The 24,160-nt window shown below is 34.6% G+C and overlaps 1 protein-coding gene across 1 annotated transcript in view; it reads left to right on the top strand.

Moving 5' to 3' along the window:
* Positions 1 to 24,160, top strand: part of ZDHHC21 (zinc finger DHHC-type palmitoyltransferase 21) — an 84,624-nt gene that overhangs the window by 52,087 nt on the left and 8,377 nt on the right. The window contains exons 7-8 of the mRNA XM_032635873.1: positions 11,400 to 11,516; positions 23,757 to 23,800. Of these exons, the coding sequence (XP_032491764.1) occupies positions 11,400 to 11,516; positions 23,757 to 23,800 (161 nt within the window). The remainder of the gene's footprint in view (positions 1 to 11,399; positions 11,517 to 23,756; positions 23,801 to 24,160) is intronic.

The following is a 24,160-nucleotide window of genomic DNA, read 5'->3' as shown; positions in this document are numbered from 1 at the left end:
GAGGTGAGAAGGATATACAGAATAATCCTGTAACTTCTTTGCCTATAATTTTGAATGTAATGATAAAACTTAAGCTGAGGCCCATTCCCAAAAGTGCTGATAACCATACAGATATGGTAGGATTTTACTTTATGCAAGAGTAACGGCCACACGAACCTAACTTAGCATGTGAAGTTGGTTATTTAGCCATTTTGAAAATTCAAATCTGTATACTTTATATATCTTAGTTGTGATCTAAGCTATTTTCATTTTTGAAAAACAGAGAAAACAAATCCCTTTCAGTAGTATAGTGGGGGAAGGAGGGAGTCTCCAGCCCCCCTTCCCTGCCTCCACCCCAGAGACATTGGTAATGATATCTGGAGACTTCTTTGGTTGTCACAACTGTGAGAATGCTATGGGCATTTAGTAGGTAGAGGCCAGGGATGCTGCTAAATATCCTGCAATCATAGTACCACCTCCTACAACAAAGGCTGATCTGGCCCAAAGTATAGTAATGTTGAGGTTGAGAAACCCCTTCAGTAGGAGGAAGATAACAAATACCTCACATGTTAATTTTCAGGCTAGTCTCATAAAAACACAAAACAACTTATTAAATAAAATTGCTTCCTACTGATTAATATAAGACTGTTATTTTATATGTAAAATTTTATTTGTAAAAGTTTTTATTTTCAAAAATTATGAAGAACACTCAGTAAATCATTTAACAAATATTTATTGAGTGCCTGCGATGTGCATGGGAGCCATTCTAGGCTCTGAGAATGCAGCAGTGAACAAAATGAAGTTCCTGAATTAAAGAGCTTACATTCTAATTGGGAGAGACAGGCAATAAACAAATATATGGTATACAAGATCAGTATTATGAAGTGTAATAAAGGTGAGTGAGGGATAGAAAGTAATGATTGATGATATAGTCAAGGAAGGCCTTTCTCATAGTGACACTTGAGCAGAGACCTGGAGCTCAAGCATGTCACTGATATTGGGAGGAAGAGCATTTCAGTGAGAGGAAAGAACCAATGCCAAGACTGTGAGGTGGGAGCATGCTTGACATTTTTAAGGAAGAGTAAGGAGGCCAGTGTGTCTTGAGTGGAGTGAGGGAGAGAGTTTTAGGAGATAAATTGAGAGCAGTGAGGGCTGGGATTGAAGGTGAGACTTTGTTTTGTCAGGATGTTTAGTGGTTGGGACTTTGGAAGCTTTTGAAGGTTTTTTAGCAAAATTACACAAACTCATTTACATTAGAGAAAGAAACCTGATTGCTAGGAAGAATAAATTTAGGGACAATCATGGCAGCAAGAAGACCAGTTACTAGACTGTTAAAATATAGTCCAAACAAGATGATGTGGGGAGTAGTGGAATGTTGAGAAGTGGTGTGTTATAGTTTAAGAGCTGACAGGATTTAGTGTTGATTTGGATGTGGGGTATGAGATAGAAAGTGACAAGTAGAGGATGACTGCAAGGTTTTATGTCCTGAACAACTGGAAGAATAGAGATGTCATTTACTGAGATGGAGAAGCTTGGAGGAAGAGTAAGTTTTAGGAAAAAGTTTAAAGATTTTGGTTCTATTGAGGTGCCTATTTGATATCCAAGAAGAGATGTTGTTAAGTAGACAGATATGGGAATCTGGATTTCAGTAGAGCGGTCTGAGCTTGATATATAAATTTGGGACCTTTAGATGTAAAGATGGTATTTAAAGCCATGGGACCTGATAGGAGATTTTCTAGGGAGTAAGTATAGCTAGATAAGAAAGGAGGTCTTAAGACTAAGTCTGGAATACTCTTAAATTTTAGAAGACAGAAAGATGAGGAGGAAACAGAAAGGTGACTAAGCAGGAGTACCCGGTGAAACCAGGGAGCACTGGTGAAAGAGAGCATCAAGAAAGTTGACGGGGGCTTCCCTGGTGGAGTAGTGGTTGAGAGTCCACCTGCCGATGCAGGGGACGCGGGTTCATGCCCCGGTCCAGGAGGATCCCACGTGCCGCGGAGCGGCTGGGCCCGTGAGCCATGGCCGCTGAGCCTGAGCGTCCGGAGCCTGTGCTCTGCAGCGGGAGAGGCCACAACAGTGAGAGGCCCGCGTACCGCAAAAAAAAAAAAAAATGTTGACAGTATATATTGAAGGAGAAATTATAGCAATGTAGTGTGGACTGTAAACAAGTAGGAAGTCAAGTGAAGGTATTGGAGGAAGGCATTGATGGACAGTGAAATGGTGGTTGGGTCAACAGATCGGACATTCATTGAGGTTGAGAATGTGTTAACATTGATGATCTACAGGGAGCTAGATTGAAAGATACAAGGTGGTATTCAGAAGGTGATGTGTTTGAATTTGCAGTCATGTTATGAGCACAGTGATGGGAAATATTAAGATAGAGAATATAATTATAGAATTTGGATTGAGATTGGAATAAGATTATTAGAAGAAATGAGTTCAAAGAATTCACAGACCAAGTATTGGAAGAAATATTTGCTAGATCATAAATAGCCAAATCTGATCCTTGGTTTATTTTCATTTAGCTTGCATCAGGAGGTGATGACCCCACTGCTCCCTAGTTGTGTAACATTTTGAAATTTTAAATGATGTAATTAACAGATAAGAATATAGGAATATTATTTCATGTAAGTGTCCTTTTCCACCTCTCTTGGTTTGTGTGACATGTGTCTATGTACATGTTGCCTTTGTGTTTCTTTTTCTTTGTTTCTCTCTGCTATTTCATGTGTGTAATAGTCTTTGTAGGTAGTACTCTGACTCTTCATGTGTTGGGGGAGACTCCTTTTTTGGCTTTCTTCCTCATTTTCATTTATTCATTCAGTAAACATTTATTGAGCATCTACAGTGAGCTAGAGCGAGTTCTAGGCTCCAGGGACTCATCATCGAACAAAACAGTCAAGAGTTCCCATCTTCAAGAAACTTACTGTTGTGAGAGACAGATAGTAAATACATACATAATTACATAAATAAGTAAATATCAGATGGAGGTAAGTACTCTAGAAAAAATAAAATAGACCAAGGCAGTAGGGAATGCTGGGATTTTCTGTAGTTTGGTCAAGGCAAAATAAGCAAATGGGCCCTGGTAAAAATAAACAAATGGGTCTCTGATAGGGTGATGTTTAAACAGAGACCTAAAGAAAATGAGGGAGTAAACCTGTGGATATCTGGGGAAAGATTTTGCTGGGAAGAATAAGTGTAACATCACTGATGTGGGGTTTGCTTCATATGTTGGAGAAATAGCAAAGAGCTCAATGTGGTAGGATCAGAGTGGTCCAGGAAGAAAGTGGTAGATGAGCTCAGAAGGCCAGTTCGACTCCTCCTCTCTCTTTCTCCCCTTTGTCTCTTGTATCCTTTTCTATAACTTATTTGACATTTTTTGTCTGTCCTTTCACAGGCCATATGTAACTAAACGTTTTCATTTTGCTATATATATTTTAAAAGAGTTCTGTTTCTATTCTAAAATCAAGAAAGTATTTTTGTATTTAATATTTCATGATCACAACTTTCTTTTTACTGCAGTTTCAGTTTTTGTACCTTTTGTATTATAAAATATAATACACATATATAGGTGTGCACAAAAATAAAAACATACAGCTCAGTGAATGATGGCAAAGCCTCTTTGAGCAATATTTATAAGATTTATTCTTTTGTTACATTAGATACAGTTTATTTTCATTGCTATGAACATTGCTACAAATATTCATAGTATTTTATTTTATTTATTTTTTTTTTTGCGGTACGCGGGCCTCTCACTGTTGTGGCCTCTCCCGTTGTGGAGCACAGGCTACGGACGCGCAGGCTCAGCGGCCATGGCTCACGGGCCCAGCCGCTCCGCGGCATGTGGGATCCTCCCGGACCGGGGCACGAACCCACGTCCCCTGCATCGGAAGGCGGACTCTCAACCACTGAGCCACCAGGGAAACCCCTATTTCATTTTCTAATAAATTTATTTATTTGTTTTTGGCCGCGTTGGATCTTCGTCCTTGTGCGCGGGCTTTCTCTGGTTGCTGCGAGCAGGGGCTACTTGTCCTTGCAGTGCGTGGGCTTCTCATTGTGGTGGCTTCTTGTTGCGGAGCGTGGGCTCTAGGCACACAGGCTTCAGTAGTTGTGGCACACAGGCTCAGTTGCTCTGTGGCATGTGAGATCTTCCCGGACCAGGGATCGAACCCGTGTTCCGTGCATTGGCAGGCGGATTCTTAACCACTGCGCCACCAAAGGAAGTCCATAGTATTTCATTTAATGTAAAATAGTTTATATATCCATTCTATTGGTGGACATTTACATTGTTTCCAGTTTGGGGCTATTACAAGTAGTGCTGCCAGAAGCAACCTTGTTCATGTCTCTTGCTGTACAGGTGCATGTGTTTCACTTGGATGTACAGCTGGAAGTGGCTGTGTTCAAAGGTTATGTGTACGTTCCTTTAGATACTGTTAAAGTTTTATGAAGTGGTGGTACCAATTCAAAATCCCACTAGTAGAGTATGTAAGTTCACGTTACTTCATAGTGTTGCTAATACTTTTTCAGGTTTTCCTTTTTTTTTTTAATGGCATAATATTAAAAGTATCTCCTTTATTTTTCAGTTGAAGTATAGTTGCTGTACAATATTACATAAGTTATGGGTGTACAGTATAATGATTCACAGTTTTTAAAGGCTATACTCCATGTATAGTTATTATAAGATACTGGCTATATTCCCTGTGTTGTACAGTACATCCTTGTAGCTTATTTTATACCTAATGGTTTGTACATCTTTTCCCCCTACCCTTATATTGCCCCTTCCCCTTCCCTCTCCCCACTGTAACCACTAGTTTGTTCTCTGTATTTGTGAGTCTGCTTCTTTTTTGTTATATTCACTAGTTTGTTGTATTTTTTTAGATTCCACATATAAGTGATATCATACAGTGTTTGTCTTTCTCTGTCTTATTTCACTTAGCATAATGCCCTCCAGTCATCTTAAAGTTTGTAATTTTAGTGGGGATGAGCAGTACTTCGTTGTGTTATTGAGCCCCTTTTCACATGTTTATCGACCATATGTATAACCTGTTTGATGCAGTGTGTCTGTTTATTTTGCATGTTTGGTAGGGGGGTTATTTAACTTTTTTTTTTCCTGGTAATTGTAGGATGTTTTAGATTTGAGTCCTTTTATGATTATGTATGTTGTAAATATCTTTCTGTAGCTAAATATTTTACTCTCTTAATGCTACTTTTTGATGAACAGAAGTTTTAACTTTACTCCAACTTACTAGTCTTTTCCTTTTTAGTTAGTGCTTTTGAGGTTCAATTTAAGAAGTATTTTTCTATCCTAAATCATCAATATAATTCTCCTATATTGTCTTCCAAGTATTATATTTTTTATATTTCTACCCGGAATTGATTTTTATAATGCTTATGAGGTAGGAGTTAGGATTTCATTTTTTTCACAGATGGATATCCAATTGATTTAGCACCATTTATTGAAAAGATAATTCCACTCTGCTCTGGATTACCATCTTTGTCATAAACCAAGAGCCATATATGTGTGTATCTGTTTCTGCTTTTTTTCTAATCCATTAATCTATCTTTGTGGTTGCACCACGCTGTTACAACTGTAGTTTTATAATACATCTTGCTATCCAGTATAAGAGTGTTTTTCTGCCTTTTTTTTTTTTCATTATTATTGCTCCCATCAGGAGCCTTTTTAGACACTTTCTCTTCTTTTCTCTGTGAAGTTAAATACTAAGGAATAAGATTTTGTCAGGTAGGATTGATTTGTGGACAGCCACAAATCACTGTAATAGCTAAGTTTTTTTTCCTCCAAGAACCAATTTTCTCCCTCCTGGGGGCGATACTACCCCTACTGAGAATGCATGCAGTAGAGCAGATCCTCCTCCTTGTTCTTTTTATATAGGAGTGGTATGCTATCCTTTGCTTTTGTCTTTTTCAGTGAAATTTAGAAACAGCTTACTTAGCAGTTTACAAATCAAAACAAAGTAAAAAACTCCTAACAGTATTTAACAGTATATACTCTACTGGTGGGGGAATTTTATTGGGATTGTATTAATTCTATACATCAGTTTGGTTAGTTGACATCTGTACCTTACTGAGTTTCCTGATCATAAGCATAGTATAGCAGCAAGAAGAAGTTGGAAACATGGGTAGTCCTATGATCATGAGTGAGTAGTTAAAACTTTTCCTGAAAAGAATATTTACACATTTACCAGTGAATCCTAGCTCTATCATATATGAAAGGAAACAGTAATTCCAGTCTTATGCATACTCTTCAAAACACTAGAAAAAGAGGAAACTCCCCAACTCATTTTATGTGTATAGCATATGTTGGGTATATAGCCTATTAAGGGCAATAAGAGAATGAAAGGAAATTAGTCTGATTATGAACATAGATAAACAACCCCTAAACAAAATTTTAGCAAACTGAATCTGGTCATATATAACCAGCTTGATCAAGTTGAGTTTATCTTAGGAATGAAAGGTTGTTTTTACACTAGAAAATCCGTCAGTATACTTTTATCAATTAACAAATTAGGGGAAAAAAACCCCAGATGTATGGAGACTGTATGTATTAGGGGAACAAATTAGGGGAAAAAAACCCAGATGTATGGAGACTGTATGTATTAGTGTGTGAGGACAAAGATAAAATTCAGCCTCCATTCATATAAACTCTTAGCAAACTAGAACTAGAGAACTTTTTTAGTGAGATAAAAGGTTCCAAAACAAACAAACAAACAAAAACCACACACAGAACCCAACACAATAGCTGTAGCATGCTTAATGATGAAATGTTGACCTTTTTCCCTCCAAGTTGAGGGACAAGGTGTTGATGCCTGCTGTGCCCCCACTGCCATTGTTATTAAATATAGTGCTAGGAATTCTAGTCCATGCAGTGAGGCAAGAGGAAGAAAGAGACGGTATAACTGCTGAAATGAAGAAAACCATCATTACTCTTAGATGGTATGATCATATAAATAACTTATCTGTAGATTCTTTGGAATTTTTAAGAAAGTTTAAGAAGTGTGACTATAAAATAATATTTTAAAAAATCAGTTTTATTTCTGTATGCTAGCAAACGGTGCTTTAGACAATGAAATTAACAGCAGAACCATTTATAATAGAATCAAGAAACAGGAATTCAATCTGACTTTAAAAAGCAAGACCTCTAGGGGAAAATTGTGACTCTTAGTGGAGAGAATATATCATATGTGTGTATATGTCTGAGTGTGTTGTAACTTGAAATCTAATTTAAAATTTTTATGGGAATACAAATTACAGTTGACCTTTGAACAATACACATTTGAACTGTGCAGATCCACTTATATGCGGATATTTTCAGTAGTAAATACTCCAGTAGTACAGGATCGATGGTTGGTTGAATCCGCTGATGCTGAGGAACCGTGGATACTGAGGGCCTACTATAAGATATATGCAGATTAACCCCCGCCTTGTTCAAGGGTCAACTGTATCTAGAATAACCAATACATTCCTTTTTTTACATTGAAGTGTAGTTGAGTTACAATATTATGTTATTTTCAGGTATAAAACATAGTGATTCAATATTTTATAGATTATACTCCATTTAAATTTATTACAAAACAAAGGCTGTATTTCCCTGTGCTGTACAATATATCTTTATTGCTTATCTGTTTTATACTTAGTAGTTTGTGTCTCTTAGTCCCATACCAAGATATTCTTGAAAGGGAACAAGTTGGGATGAGTTGGCCTACTAGGTATGGAGAGTTATTACAAAGCCATAGCAACTAAGATGTGCTCACTAGTACGGGGATAAACAAATAAACCAAGAGAACAGGATAGAGAGCCCACATCAGACTCAGGCACGTATGGACACTTGACCTCTGATCCCTGAGGAAAGGACAGCTTTTTAAATAAACCGTCCAGGGACAATTGAGTATTCATATAGTAAAAGTAAATTCAGAACCCTGTATTTCACAGTGCACAATCAGTTCCAGGTGGATTAGTGACCTAAATGTGAAAGGCAAAGCTATAAAGCTTTTAAAGGCTTTAGAAGGTAATATAGGAGAATGTCATCACTATGTCAGGGTTGGGAAAGATTTCTTAAACAGGAAATAAAAAGCAATAAAAGAAAAGATTGATAAATTGGACTACATTAAAATTAAGAATTTGGGATTATCCAAAGATGCCATAAAGAGAATGAAAAAGTAGACTCAGAGTAGGAAAAGATATTTGTAATATGCAACTGAAATGTAGTATCGAAGATATCTGAAGAACGAATCAGTAACCTTTCTCTTTAAGGTAGGGATGCGGGAGAGGATGTGATGGGGAAGAAATGCACTGAGGAAAGCGTCTGCATGTTTTCAAATGTTTGCATTCTTTTCTCTAAACTGAACTTATGTTTTATGCATTTCTCTATATATAAGCACATTTCTTTACCAAAAAATGGAAAGGAATGAAAACGATAAAGAAATACAGTTACTGTATTAGTTTTCTAGGGTGACATAAAATACCACAGACTGGGGGCATAAACAACAGAAACTCATTTTCTCACAGTTCTGGAGGCTGGAAGTCTAAGATCAGGATGTCGGCAGGTTTGGTTTCTCTGGAGGCTTCTCTCCTGGATTGCATATGGCACCTTGTTGCTGTGTCTTCACATGTGCTTGGGCATCCGTGGTGTCGCTTTGTGTTTCTGAGTTTCCTTTTCTTATAAGGATACCAGTCAGATTGGATTAATGTCCACCCTAAGGGCCCCATTTTTCTTGATCTCCCTCTCTCCAAATACTCTCACATTCTGAAGTGCTGGGGTGAGGGTGGGGTTAGGGCTTCCACATACGAATTTCTGGAGAGACACAATTCAGCCATAATAACACTGATTATGTCATAAAGATTTGAATAGCAAATGGATGCTTGTGATGTAGATAAAATTTCCCAAGCCAGTTTTTGGATTCAAAAAGTGCTAGATCTAAAAACAAAAAATCTAAGATAGAAGTAAAGATGTTGTGCTCTGGAGAAGTATGTTAAATGACTCAAAATAATATGGATTTAGTACTGATGTTAATTGTGTGTAAAGTTGGGATGCATTTTTTTGAAAATTTAAGAGTGATAAAAAGCAATTTCTGAATCAATTTACTATTTTACACAAGTACTTTCTAACATAAGTGTATACCTAAGTGAATAAATGTAATTTTAAGTAGGTCTTTTAGTCTCATCTTCATCCCTAACATGTATAAATTCTAGTGGACAAAAAGTTTTTTAATCTTTTCACTGGGAGAAAAGAGGATGCATTTTATTTGGTCATATATGGCACAGATCTTCCTTGACTTACAGTAGAGTACATCCTGATAAACCCATTCTAAGTTGAAAATATCCAAAGTTGCACCATCTTAAAAGTCGGAAAATTGTAAGGTGAACCGTTGTAAATTGGGGACCATGTGTATTTTTATTAGGGTAAGCTCTACTATGACACAGTATGTTCATTCCTAAAATTTGCCCCACTGTGCAAAATCATGCAATGAAAACCATAGGACTTATGGGAAAATGAAGACACAACACTCAAAAACTTTGTCAGTGACACTTAAAAGGGTTCCTAATAAAAATAGCAGCACAGTTTTATACATGTTAACTAGTTAAGAAATACGTAAATACTATAGCAAACATTGCACTTTACCTTAGAAGAGACCTGAAATTTTCTTGTGGAAGTGGGCATCAGAAAGGTTGCGTTATGTGAGTTATTACCAAGTGATGGAAGGAGAGTCATATGAAATTGGAGGGAAAATTGTGATACCAGGTACGGATGATTGTGGCTCATAACACACATGACAAATTGAGTTAGCCGGTAGATGTTTGGGGGGGTGTGTTTTGTGTATTCCTGTATGGCTTGGTTTAGCTGGGTGAAGTTTTTACTGTTCATCTTGGGTTTCTTGCAGATAAAATCACACATAAACAAACACAAGAGTCTTGCTATGCTCAAGTTGTTGCTTAATGTATCAATCATGTTGGAACATATTTGTGTTTTCATACAGCATAATAGCAGAGTTTACTGTACTGAATTTTTAATATCATTCATAGCCCCATCTTTTCCTCTTTACATGTTTGGTAAGGATTTTGCATTAGGCTCTTTTTAGTGAAATTTTGAAATAGTCAAAACTAATATGTAACTGTTACATAACACCTTAAGTATCTTGGTGAATTTTAAGTTTTCCCTGGCTAATAAACTGAGTGGTTTGGGTGTGGACTCAGAGTTTTGCTTAAGTCAGATGGATGATCACTGTGCCACACAGAAAAGCATCAGTTCTTTTGTTTCAAACAAGATCATTATGTTCGGTGACCCCCCTGTTTCTGGTATTGCTACCAGGGCACCTTTAAGCCTTAACCTGAATCAGTATTAAAAGAGCATGTGCGTGGTTATGTTTTGGGGTCCTTCCCATTCGTTTCTTGCTTTTTATCCACTGTGGCTATTTTATTCCAAAGCTTAGTAACTACAGGTTTCCAGAAGTCTTTGTTCTTTCACTCTCTCTCCCTCGACTGGAATGGTCTGGCCAGACAAGGGAGAGAGAGTGAAAGAACAGTGAGGGTAAATGAAATGGCTTCTCCTGGTTTTCCTGACCTCCTGCCACAGTTTCTTTGGATCACTTTCAAGACCCTCATTTTCATGCCCTGGGCTGGAAAATCAGTTTTCCCTCATAGCGTTTCCATTTCTCTCTCCTGTCTAGGCATTCCTTTATGTTTCTACTGTCCTCTGTGCACACATTCCTGTTAAAGTATATATCACATTGTTTTGGAGTTTTGCAGAGTTGGGCTCTCTCTTTGAATAAACTGCATACTTCTTGAGGGCACAGACCATATCTTTATCCTTTTTACATTTCTACTTACTACATAGCTCAGTGCTTGGCAGTGGTAGTTGAGTGAGTGGATGGATGAATGAATGAGTTGGTCTTGCAGAGGGCTGTTCACGTGATCCTATTATTTGTGTTACCCCCTCATTTTGACTAAAATACATAATCTCTAGGTATCTTGGCCACTTGAACTTTAATATTATGAATCAGATTTGTGCATTCAAGCTTTTTAGCAGTACCATAATAAAATTTCCTTTTGTTGAACCAGAGATTGTACACCATCTGTTTTGTTTTTGTTTTTTGATTTTTGGAGGGTTTTCTGTTTTGTTTTTGCTCCAAATAGTAAATGAGCATGGCTAATTTGCAACTTTAGGATTAGGAGTTTTTATGACAATTGAGTAGTAGTAAAATCCCATTTTTCAGCTTGCTACTATGAATTAAAAACAATTATTTTTGAAATTTTCAAATATTTATATGTTTATGAAGTGGAATAAACTAAAAAATGGGGAGAGTAGTTCTTTTAAGATAATAAGGGAAAATGTTATGGCTCAATTCTTTATTATTGCAACTGTAAGTAATTTTTGAATTGTTTTTAAGATTTTCTTTTTCTTCTTATAGGACCTCTTTGTTGTTAGACATGAATTGGCCATAATGAGACTAGCTGCCTTTATGGGCATTACAATGTTAGTTGGAATAACTGGGCTCTTTTATACTCAACTAATTGGCATCATCACAGTAAGTATATTTTTAATGTAAAGTAATGTATTTGTGAACATATTGCCTAATTACGAACTTAATTCTAAAAAGTTACAGGAAGCTTAGAAATTAAAGAGGAAACTTATCCGTTGTCATTTATGTATTTCCATTTCCGTATGCCTGTGTAATTTTTAAGTAGTTATAATCAGTGTACAGAGTGTACATATAATATTGTATCCTGCTTTTAAAAATTAGATTGAAGTATTTTTATATGGCTACAGACATCATGTTTATAGTTTTTAATAGTTGGATATACTATTTAGTGAACATAACATATTTTAATTAATCATTTTTCTGTTGATCAGCATCTACTATGCAATCTTTTTTTTCTGTATTACAAATAGCTCTTCGAACATCTCTTTTTCCTCTTTAAACTAGTAACTTAAGTTAAATTCCAAAAAATGGAATGTTGCTGGTAGAAACATTTTATTAGTAATTAAACGTTTTTTTAAAAAATGTATTTATTAGCCAAAGTGGATTTGTCACAACAGAAAAGATTTTAAAAATGAGAAAAATAACATTGGTTAAGGATTTAAAAGTTTGGAAATACACTGCATTGCAGAAGATGCAGAGTAAGTAGGCTTTTTCGTATGTTGTTGGCGGGGGTATAAATTGGTATAAACTTTTTAAAGGGCAAATTGTCAATGTCTATCAAAATTTTAAAGGCACAACCCTTTTGACCACCTCTAGATACTGTTTTTTCACATGTGTGTAAATAAGTGTGTATATTAAAAAAGATCTTCATTGTTATATTGATATAGTGTATGAAAACTTAAGTGTTTATAAGACTATATTCAGTGGGAAAAAATGTAAGAAAATGCATCAAAACTTACTTTAAAGCAACAGTAATCAAGAAAGTGTTGTACTGGCATAAGGATAGATGAAATAGAATTGAGAGTCCAGAAATAGACATATATATCTATGGTCAGTCAGTTTTTCAGCAAGAGTAGCAAGACTATTCAATAGGGGAAAGAAAAGTCTTTTCAACAAATACTGCTGGGACAGCTAGGTATCCACATGCAGAAGAATGAAGTTGGGCCCTTACCTCATACCATTTATGTAAATTAACTCAAAATGGATCATAGACCTGAATATAAGATCTAAAGTTATAAAACTCCTAGAAGAAAACATAGGATTAGGCAATACTAAATCTTAGACTAGGAAATAATATCCTAGATATGAAACCAAAAGTGTAAATAAAGAAAAAAAAGATAATTTGGACTTACTCAAAACTGTAAACTTTTGCACTTCAAAGGATGCTATCAAGAAAGTGGAAGGACAGCTCACAGAATGGGAGAAAATATTGTGTATCTGATAAGGGGCTTGTATCTAGAATAAAGAACTCTTAAACTCAGTAATAAGAAGGCAACCTAATTAAAGCATGGGGAAAGGATCTGAATGGACATTTCTTCCAAGAAGATACAAATGGACAATAAATACTACATGAAAAGATGCTCAACATCATTAGTCATCAGGGAAATGAAAATCAAAACCATAATTAGGTATCACTTCTCATGCACACTAGGAGGCTATAATAAAAAAAGGTAATAACAAAGGTTGGTGAGGATGCAGAGGAAGCAGAACCCTCATGCACTACTAGTGGGAATGTAAAATGGTGCAGATACTTTACAAAATAGTCTGACCATTCTGTAAATAAACATGAGTTATGTTTTGATTCAGCAATTCCACGCCTAGGTATGTACCTAAGAGAAATGAAATGTATGTTCACATAAAAATTTGTACATGAATATTTATAGCAGCATTAGTCATAATAGACCAAAACTCTCAGCAATCCAGATATCTATCAGCTGGTGAATGGATATATACAAAATGTGGTATATATCCATAAAATGGAATATTATTTGGCCATAAGAAGAAGTGAAGTACTGATGCATGCAACACCATAGATGAACCTTGAGAGCATTATGCTAAGTGAAAGAAACCAGCCACAAAAGGTCACATATTTGTATCATTCCATTTAATGATATGTCCAGAATAGGCAAGTCTATAGAGACAAAGTAGATTAGTGGTTGTGTGGGGTTGGGGAGCTAGTGGGGGCTGGAGATAATGGCTAAAGGGTACAGGGTTTCTTTCATAGGGTGATGAACATGTTCTAAAATTGATTGTGGTGATGGTTGTATGACTCTGTAAACATACTAAAAAACCATTGAATTGTATACTTTAAATGGGTGAATTTTATGGTATATGAATTATATGTCAATAAAGCTGTTAACAAAAAAAGAATATTTCTGGCATAAATTAAATGTTAATTTTATTCATTTGTTCACATTCATTCATTTATTCATTTTATATATGGTTTGTTGATGTCCTTTGTCTGTTTTCTATTCAGGTGTTCTTTTCTCTTATGGTTTAATAAGAAATGTTAATAAAAACATTCAAAACAAAGAAATAATGCAGAGGTAACTCTCTCTATCCCTCTATCTATATGCAAAGACTATCTATGGAAAGACACATGAGATACTAGTAATGGTACTGGCCTCTGAAGAAAACTGGAAGAATGCAGTCAGAAATGGAAGGAAAACATATTTATTGTGTCACCATTGTTTTAATATTTTGCAAGGTACTCATAATAACCTTTCCCCTCTAGATTTTATAGGAAGAATTTTAAACACAGGAAATTTTAAAGAATCTTGCAGTGAATCCTCAACCACAATTAACATTTTAGAGTATTTGCTTTATCTCACTTCAAATTGTCCATCAATCCATTATATGTTGTAATATATATCAAAGTAATTTGCAGCATCAGACAGTTCACCACACAAATCATTAACTGGAGCTCAGTGCTTGTTTATGTTTTTTCCTTTGAGGCAAATTTTCCGTACAGTGAAACACATAAATGCACACATGTGCAACCCAAACCCCTTTCACAATAGAGAATATTACCATCACCCTAGAAAGTTCCGTCAAGCCTCATATCAGTAAGTCCATATCCTCTGCAGAGGCAGCAGTGATCTGTTGTTTTTTTTCCCATCCATCACAGATTAGTATTGGTTATAGAATTTCATATATACCCGTTAATATGTCTCCTGTCTTTCAATATAGTGTTTTTTTGATTCATCCACGTTGTTGCATGTATTGATAATTTCTTTTTATTGCTGAGTAGTATTCCATTGTATGACTATACCACAGTTTGTTTATCCATTCTATTAAAAGACAACTGGTCTGGTTCCAGGTTTTGGTAATTATGAGTAAAAACGCTGTGAACATTCTTGCTCAAGTCTTTTTGTGGAAACATGTTTTCATTTTCTTGGGTAAATACCTAGGAGAAGAATTGCTGGTCACTTGAGACGGTTTATCTTTTATTTCATAAGAAACTGCCAGGCCTTTTCCCCAAGCAACTGTATCGTTTTGCACTCTGACCAACAATGTATGAGAATTCTGGTTGCTCCACATCCTCATCAGCATTTATTGTTGTCAGTCTTTTTAATTGCAGCTGTTCTAGTAGGTTTTAATAGTATCTGGTTGTTTTAATTTGCATTTCCTTGATGACTAATGATACTGAACACTTCTTCATGTGCTTATTGAACATTCATGGATTGTATAATGTCTGTTTAAATATGTTTTTATTATTATTCAGTGGCTTGAAATGTTTTCTAAAATCTCTTGTGATTTATCTAGTGATGATGATAAATAACATGATATTAATCACATTCCTGTGGACGAGAATAGGGCTTCCCCTAACATGCTTTTTCTCTGCTTTTATACTCATTCATAATTACTTTATAGCCTATTCATAAGTCAAGTCTAAATTGCCAGGTTATGCTTGCATTTTTGAATTTCCACTTTTGAATTTGCCCAAATCATTGGTATATATTTATATTTCCTGGAATGAAGTTTCTCTGATTTCCCCCAATTTCTTATGATTAATGACTGGAAATGGATGTTTGAGAGTGTTGCTGTTAAGACTACAAGTTACTTCTGAGAGCCACCAGAGGTTTATAGCTGAGGGTAACAGTTTCCTTCTCACCTAAGCAGAGAGTGGGGTTTGGCAGCAAAGGCTTCAAGATATTTTAAGAATTCCTATTCTCAAATTTTAGTATTCACTTCTGAGTTGGACATAAAGTTATTTATAGTATTTGCTGGTTTTTAAAGGGTATATAGTATCAGGTTCCTTTCTGACTATTCCATACTACGAGTATGTTAATATTAATTTTCAAATTGCATGATTTTCTCTTTTGCTATAATATTGAACAACATTTCACCATTTTAAGACAGGGAGATTGGGTCTGATGTTGTGATATTTCTAAAACTGAGTAGAAACCACATTTGTTAAATAATGCTCTCTCCCCAAGTCTCATCTCTTTCTGTATACATTTAGTACCCTCTCAGAACACTCTGTGCTAGACAGGTCTCGTGTCTTTGGAAATTATACATTTGTGAAGCATTTAAAAAGGAATGCAAGCATTAAGAGAGAGAATATATTCCATTTGTTAGTCCAGCCTTTAGGCACTGTACTTCCTCTTGAATATAAGTACTTAAAAAAATTACAGTAAATTTCAATTCCATTTACCTGGGCTTTCATAGTGAACTTCAAGTACCACTCTTTTTGAATGAAAATAACATTTTTTTAAAGGTTTCCAGAATTCACTCTTCCCCACATTGATTTAAGGTTCTTTAGGGCTTAATTATTTGAAGTTGTTATGCATTCAGTATTTAATTTTAAATCTAACGAATTATTAGTATTTAAAAATAGTATTTAATATTAAAATTTAAATTTAAAATATAGATTTTGCTTCCTTTCTTTATAAAATATGCTTGCTGTTTCATTTTATGAAAAAAATTAATACTGCCTACAGGATATTTCACATCTGGACATGTTTTTGTCATAATCTGAATCCATGGATCTCTCTTTACAGTGTGAAAGAAGTGACGAATTTGTCAGTTAGCATAAGAAAGAAAAGGGGGAGAAAGAATCACAGTGAATTTAATTACTTCATTGATGTCTTCCTCCTTCCCCTACTCCTGCCCCCAAAGACCAAGAGCCATTTTGGGAAAACACTGGTGGGAGTATCATTTCATTATAGAAACTATGTAATTACATAGCTTGAATCTAGGCCTATTAGACTATAAACAAGCAAAACAAGTGCTATCTCTATTTAGGTTTAGGTTGAGGTTTTGAGGAAGCAGTGTATTAATTTTCAGTAATTTTTCCCCATTATTTGTTCTTACTTGGAAAAGTCATTTCTCTCCTGTATAAGAGGGAAAATCCCATCTTATTGATAGTAGAAGGTAACAGGATAGTCATAGTAATGATAATCTGATGTCATTTTAGACCTAGTAAGAGCAGATTATCTGTGACCCAGATAAAATAATTAGAAATTACTTAAATTTAAAAACAGTGGATTTCTAATCCCATTTCCAAGGTTAAAAGATCTCAACACAACCTGATGTTTCTATGGAACAGGCAAATCTTAAACCCAATTTTAAAGGATTACCTTTGATTCTTTTTAGATTTAATTTTAAACAAGATTTAACTATATATGCTGGTTCCTTTTTACTAAAATTAATACTGAAGTTAAAGTGTTTTCAAAGTCTGCTTTGAAGCATTCTTTATTTAGTTAGGGAACAGATTATTCTAATTATTCCTTACTTAGACCGTTTAGCCTTTTTGTTTGTTTCTGAATGAGATGGATAGTGATGTTGTCATTATTGTAATTGATGTCAGAATTTCTTATTGAGCAGTAGTTCACACACAGCCAAGAATAATGTCCATTCTGATGAGCACCAACACTAAGAGTGCTGGGTGATTGTATTAGTCATGTTTTGAGTTGCTGGGCTTGGAGAGAGTTAATCAAGAAGCTCTGTAACAGCTGGTACAGCGCCTTCTGGTGAGGGTCTGACAGTGAGCTATTGTATACCATGACACTGCTCTGACAGTTTATCTAAATTTTGTATACAAGCATTTTTGTTTTCAGGGCACCGTGGAGTTTGTGTAAAAGCTTAAGCTTTTGATGGCGTCTCTGGAGCTTAGTGCTTTTCTCAGTTGTGGTGAGATTGAGGGTGGGGTGGGGAAGATATATTTAGTTGAAACTTTGTAAAAGGCTTTAAATTCTCAAAGAAAAAAATTGAGCTTTTTATATTTGGTCTCACAGGTAACTATTGTTGGACTCTACTTGAATTACTAAAGATAGCTTGAAGCAAAGTTTTTCAAAATAAAGGGAGAAAATGTTTTCTCCCCTAAATACTGGCTCATGATTACCTAAATAAATATAGACAGAATCACAGATGCAGGAGTGACTTAATTTTAACTCGATTATGTTATACAATGAAAAGTATCTTGTGTTCAAAATGTTAAATTAGTTTAAATGGCATTATCTATTAAATAACATTCTTATTAATCAGATGATTAGTGGACTTACCTGCCTTTTAACATGTACCTAGAAATGTAGTCCTGAGATTATTAATCCTTATAATGAAATTCTGCTAAGTATCCCCCGAATCAGTGTGGTGAATTAACAGCATTCGGTATAGTCTCTGTACAAATTACGTTTGCTTTACTCAACTCCAAATCAGCATTGCAAATATGGAAATCGTTGCTAATTATGCTGAACCCAGCTCACTTACATTTCTGTAAAGGGAGCTCTATACAGCATTTTGTCTTCCTTTCTGAATTATGTTTTCATTTAATAAAAACAAAATATATTTTTAATACGGTATTTCTAATTATAATATTACGGGAAGTATCTTCTCTGTAGCTTTTTTAAAACCTAGAAGAATCATTAAAATTTAAATTGTTACTTCTTATATGTTTTTAATGTCATATTCTAATATTGGCTATAATATTTCTTTGAATTTTGGATACAGTAGAGAACTTTATAGAAACTAGGTTCCCCCTCGCCAAGGAATTAGTTTAAATCCATACTGTGTTACATTGCATAGTAATAGAAAAGCTTTCTTTCTAAAAATTCCTGCTAGCATCGTAATTATTATGTGTGGAAGTGGATTGCTCTTTAGCATAAACGTGTTCCTATGTGAAAATGTATTTATATTGCATCCTCTCTCTTTACTCAATGTAATAAACTTCTTGAAAGTAATTTAAAACAACTTAAATCTATTTCTATAGATTTTTTTCAATAAGAATAGTACGTTTTAATTTTCTTGAAACATGATGAATTGCTTGAGTGATTAAATAGATGCTTTTTTTGGGGGAAGGAAGCTAAACATTTATGAGTTGTACTTGCTGTTTTTCCCATGTTATTGTTCATGTTCTGAATCCACGTGAATTTTTAATCTGAATTTACAACTTTATAGGATTGGAGGAAACAGTGAATTTTATATTTATAGTTAACTTTTAGATCTTTTTCCACAGTGATTCATATGCTTCCCTCTGTCACAGTCTATCACTATATTAATTACTTTTCAAATTCCAGCCAAAGGGGCACATTATCCCATCTTACTTCTACTGATAACCGAAAATCTTATGAAAGTATAGTTTTGTACTAAAAATATAAGAGTAGTTGACCTTGATTTGATTGTTGATTGCAAACGTGCTGTTTCTAAATAGTGTATGGCTTATTTATATATGTTATTGTATATAATCCTCCTCTCTGACATCCTCGGTATATTCCTGTATAATTATTTCTTGTATGTTTAACTACTTTCACTAGACTGTAAGCTCCTGTTGCTAAGGACTGTGTCATAATATGTACTTAGTAAATTTTTGATAGACAATAAATGAGTAAATGAATCATGTTTTATGTACTTAGTACTTATCAACTAGATTATAAGCCCCTTGTGGACATTGGATTTTATCTGTGCAGTCTCCTACAGTCCATGTCATGTTATCTTTGATTATAAAAAACACTTGTTTGTTTAAACATAAATTTTTCTAGTTACATTCTAATGTAATTAAGATAGCTCCAAGCCCTACAATAAAAACTTAGGCCTGTCATTTATTGAGGAGTTATTAAGGGCTCTAACATATTAACTCATTTAATTTCTACAAAAACCTATGAGGTAAATAGTAGTATTTGAAAACTGAGATACAGAATTTTAGTAACTTTCTTAAGGTTTTATACAGCCAGAAAATGGCTTGATGAAGAGGAGTATGGGAATTATGTTGGAAAGAAATGTTTTAAGTGGCTATCAAAGTAACATCTACTGCCTTCTCAGTTTGGTTTCATGATTGATTAAATGTCTATGTTAACTTAAGATCTCTAATAAGAGATGTAGCTGGTCCTTTGTTGGAGATGGATGCTTATGAACCATTTATTTCAAGTGAGTAATATAGTAGTGAGTTCTGGCTTCAAAGGAGGAGAGAGAGCTAAGGTTAACAGAAAGTTTTCTCTCCTTGGGTTGAAAAAAATTAAAGATAAGGAATCATGTTATTTCTGTCCATGTTCAATTAGTTTAGTGCTGCAAACATATATTGAGTACCCACTTTGAATAATTTGTGCTGTTCGGTGCTATGAAAGACACAAAGTTAAATGAGTTGCTCTCTGTATGTTGAGCAGAAATTCTAGGAAGTTAAGCAAAAGTCTATTTTAGAATTAGCGGAAATCAGTAGTAGACAAAACAGGTATATAATATCTAGTTGTGATAAACTTTCCTTAATAGTGTTTTTTACTCCAGGTTAAATCAGCAGAGTCATTGAATCAGGTATGTGCAGTAGAGTTAAAATCATGAACAAGACCTGTGATAAGACCTAAAGAGTGCAGGCGATCCTTGAGGTTAGATCGAACTGTCTTCAAGGAGACTTTCTGGTAGAATGTTCTTACTTTCCTCAGATCTTCAGTTTGACAGATCTGGAAACTCCATTTTGAAAATGTTTCCAGGGTTAATCAGGCCCAGAAGCAGTGACTCTACTTCTAGACTCAAAAGTGATAGTCATATAAACCAGGTTGACTATTTATTCCCTTATGTATGATTGTCAGGTACCAAAGGACTCTGCAGTACATTCTTTCTCCTGTACAACAACATATATGGCAAAGTGTTACTTTGTGAGAATGAACTCAAAGCAGAATGAGTTAGTTGGATGGATTGTATCATCAAGCTGTCTATTCCAAGAGGACTAGATTCTCAGGTCTGTTAACCAGGAAACGTCTGGTGATAAATTCTTGCTCTTTGCCTCTCACCTCCCCCCCCCTCAATTTTTCCAATAGGCAATAAATACCTCCCTCTCCCTTCCTATTAGAAACTTTTTTTTCCATTCCAGTTATAATCTTACTAGTTGAGATACAGTTTTCTTTTAAGTCAAACATATTTCCTTAGACTGAACCTGAAAGATAATTTCTTAGAGTAAGATGAGCCATCAGGAGAAGATAAAGTATAGTTGATAAAATACTTGAGCCCTATATTTCTGTAAGTCTTTCTTGTTTCTAGTTTATTCCTTTTTTTAGAAGATAAACTTCTGGTTTTTAAAATAGGAAAGCATTCTCATTTATCTCAGTTATGCAGACTGGCAGAAGTCTTGGATATTTTTATCATTAGACCATAATCAATACATAAATATTTCTTTGGAAATAAGGTATTTTGATTGTAGATAATACAATAAAAATGTGTTTCTTATCATTCCTTGAAGAGTGAGTTTTTCTAGATAGCTGTTTTACATATAACTAAGAATTTATAAAATATACTCCGTGAAGATAGCAATTACCTTTTTGGTCATTTTTGTGATAGTCACTAAAGGTATTGAGTCTTTTATGTTGAATGGAATTAGCTGCACTAAAATCTATTTTAAATATTTTTAGTTTATTTTTCATGTGTGAAATATTCCACAATTCCCTGCTTAATAAAACAAAACAAAAAGTTTATCAAACCTAGTTCGGCACTTGGAAATAACTTATGGTTGTCAATATTCCTGCCAGTAGTAACCTCTCTTCTCTTCTAGTTTGCTGTTTCTATTGCGTATATAAATACGATAGCATGATAACTTGTGTTGCCCTGAGTATGCTGTATAAATGCCAGTGCAAAAACTTCGTGACATGTTTGGCTGTTCTTTTTTCTTATAATAGTACTCTGGATAGCTGAGAGATAAGCATTTGCCATTTCTAGTGGAAAAAAATAGACTTTTTTGGCTACCCTCACAAATCCTGTTCATAAAGTCATGGTAAACATCACATCCTTTGATTGAATGACAATCTGTTTATGATGACTTGAAAGGTAGTGTTCCTCGTATTTCTTGAACCAGATTCTAGAAAGATGTCAAAAGCACTTGCAAATAAGAGCTTTTCCCATATGAAGTCTAAATTCAAAGTCCTTAAAATTGATTATTTTATTGTCAAATACATTCCTCAAAGTTATAATCGAGTTTTAAGTTTCTGCACAGTAAAAATATCCTGTAACATTGGCTAGTTCTAGTAGTCTAACCTTGTAATTGCCTTCCTTATCCTGAAATAGTTTCCACTTTTAAGTGTTATCTACACCTGCAATTTGGGGCCATTTATATACCTTTCCTGATAACACTTTAAAATTTCTTTCCTGTCTTTTCCTTTGTATTTTTGCGCAAGCTATCTTAATTGTTTTGGAATAACCTGTCACCATCAGTTCTAAGATACCATTTAAATTACTTCCTTCACTTTTTTTTTCTGATATGGAACCAGAACCCCAGCTTTCCTCTAAGTCTTTAATAAACTTTTTTATGTATTTGCAGACTGTGTTTTCACAAAGTAAAACATTATTTTGAGGAAATTATGCAACAGAACCAGGAAAGGTTAATTATACATAGAATTGTCGTTGGAAAGCATGAATTTCAGAAAATGCTAGGAAATTAGTGAATATAGAGTGACTAATCTATAGCCTCCACACAGATTACTGGGAAATCTGGAAATGAAACTCTGTTATTAGTTACTAGTCACATAAAAAATGATAGATTTGTTTTCCTGTATGTGGGCCAACTGTAGTTAGACAACTGTTCATACATAAGAATGTAATGTTCTGAGCCATTCGTGTAACTTCTTTAAAGAGTTTTTTGAAGTAAAGGTGCTTTTCAGTAGTATTATTGGAAGAGAGTTCTATAGCTAAATAAGTTCTTGCAATTGGAGTTGCAGCCACAAATATTTGCATGAATAGTATTGCTTAATAACTGCAGTCCACCTGCTATATCTGAGGAAGCTAATAAAGGAAAGGGTAAAAGGAGGAAGATTTTTTTGTATATGTAAAAGAATATGTTTTCTTTTGTACAACTTAAAAGTATATTTAAAATGTAAATATATATCTAAAATAAGATTATATAATTTGTGTTTTGATTATTTGGATATTCCTTATCATCACTGTTTCTCAGTCTAATGATAGGTCTTCCATTAACATGAATTAGACCAGCATGTCTAGAAGCTTTCTTCTCTTTATTGAGTTGTTTTTCTTATATATTTGTGTTAACAGCTTTATAGAAAACACATAATGAGAAATTGCATTATTATGAAGGGACTGGTTTTTCTCTTGAAAAAAAATCAGTTTTTTACCAAAGAACACTAATCAGTTAGCTTTCCTTTTCAGAGTAATAAATGTTGTAGTACGGCAAATGCATACATTGCCTTGTTGAATTTGGCTTTGTTTACAGAAAGCCATAACCAGTAGTGCTCTTTGGCTCTTGACAGTTTTCTATTCAATAGTGCCTTTCATTTATCATTTTGGTATTTATTTTTAATGCATATTTAATGACAGTTGAATTAAATATAGACTTTTAAAAGAATTATCAAGAAGGCAAGTGTAATAAAAGGTTATTTTTTAATGAAGTGAGACTCCTACAATTTGGAGGGGGTTGTAATTGAATAAATTGGTTCTTTTTAGCACAACGTAATGTTGATTCTGTTTTTCCAAGGGAATTTCAGCAATGTACATAGATAATTTAAAATTCTTTTTTTTAACATCTTCATTGGAGTATAATTGCTTTACAATGGTGTGTTAGTTTCTGCTTTATAACAAAGTGAATCAGCTGTATGTATACATATATCCCCATGTCCCCTCCCTCTTGCGTCTCCCTCCCACCCTCCCTATCCCACCCCTCTAGGTAGTCACAGAGCACCGAGCTGATCTCCCTGTGCTATGCAACTGCTTCCCACTAACTAGCTATTTTGCATTTGGTAGTGTATATCTGTCCTTATATACACTACCACTCTCACTTTGTCCCAGCTTAGTACCCATATATAAACTTTTTATATCTTTAGAATATTCTCTGAATATGATTAAAAACATCATGAAATAGATATAGAATCAAGCCTTGATAACTTATATCTGAGTATTTTTTTTTATTTTTAATAGGATACAACATCTATTGAAAAGATGTCAAACTGTTGTGAAGAAATGTAAGTATGAAAGTGAAGTCTGTAGTGTCCTTATTTTAAAATGCCAGCACCTGGTTATATTTGAAAAATGTGTGCATGTAGTGGAAAGATAATATAATGATGGCTTTTTCTTGGTGCCTTTTCTAAGACCTGAGCTAGCAAGCATAACCCAGTCTTACAGTAGGGGTAGGGGTCTTCTAGCCGTGATAGTTTTCAAACAAAATAAGTACTGATCATTCTTGTTCCTTGTCCTACTAAAGTAAGTTAAATTATTTGTCCTGAAAATACATCAAAAGAGATTTGCTACTGTGTTGTTGACACACATTCTGTTAATCCTGAGATTCTCCTCTGCTTCAAAAGTTGCCCTAGGTTGATTGACGA

The sequence above is a fragment of the Phocoena sinus genome, chromosome 6 (genome assembly GCF_008692025.1).
Source record: "Phocoena sinus isolate mPhoSin1 chromosome 6, mPhoSin1.pri, whole genome shotgun sequence".
Classification (NCBI taxonomy): Eukaryota; Metazoa; Chordata; class Mammalia; order Artiodactyla; family Phocoenidae; genus Phocoena; species Phocoena sinus.
The sequence above is the reverse complement of the archived record's forward strand: the minus strand, read 5'-3'. Positions and strand labels throughout refer to the sequence as shown.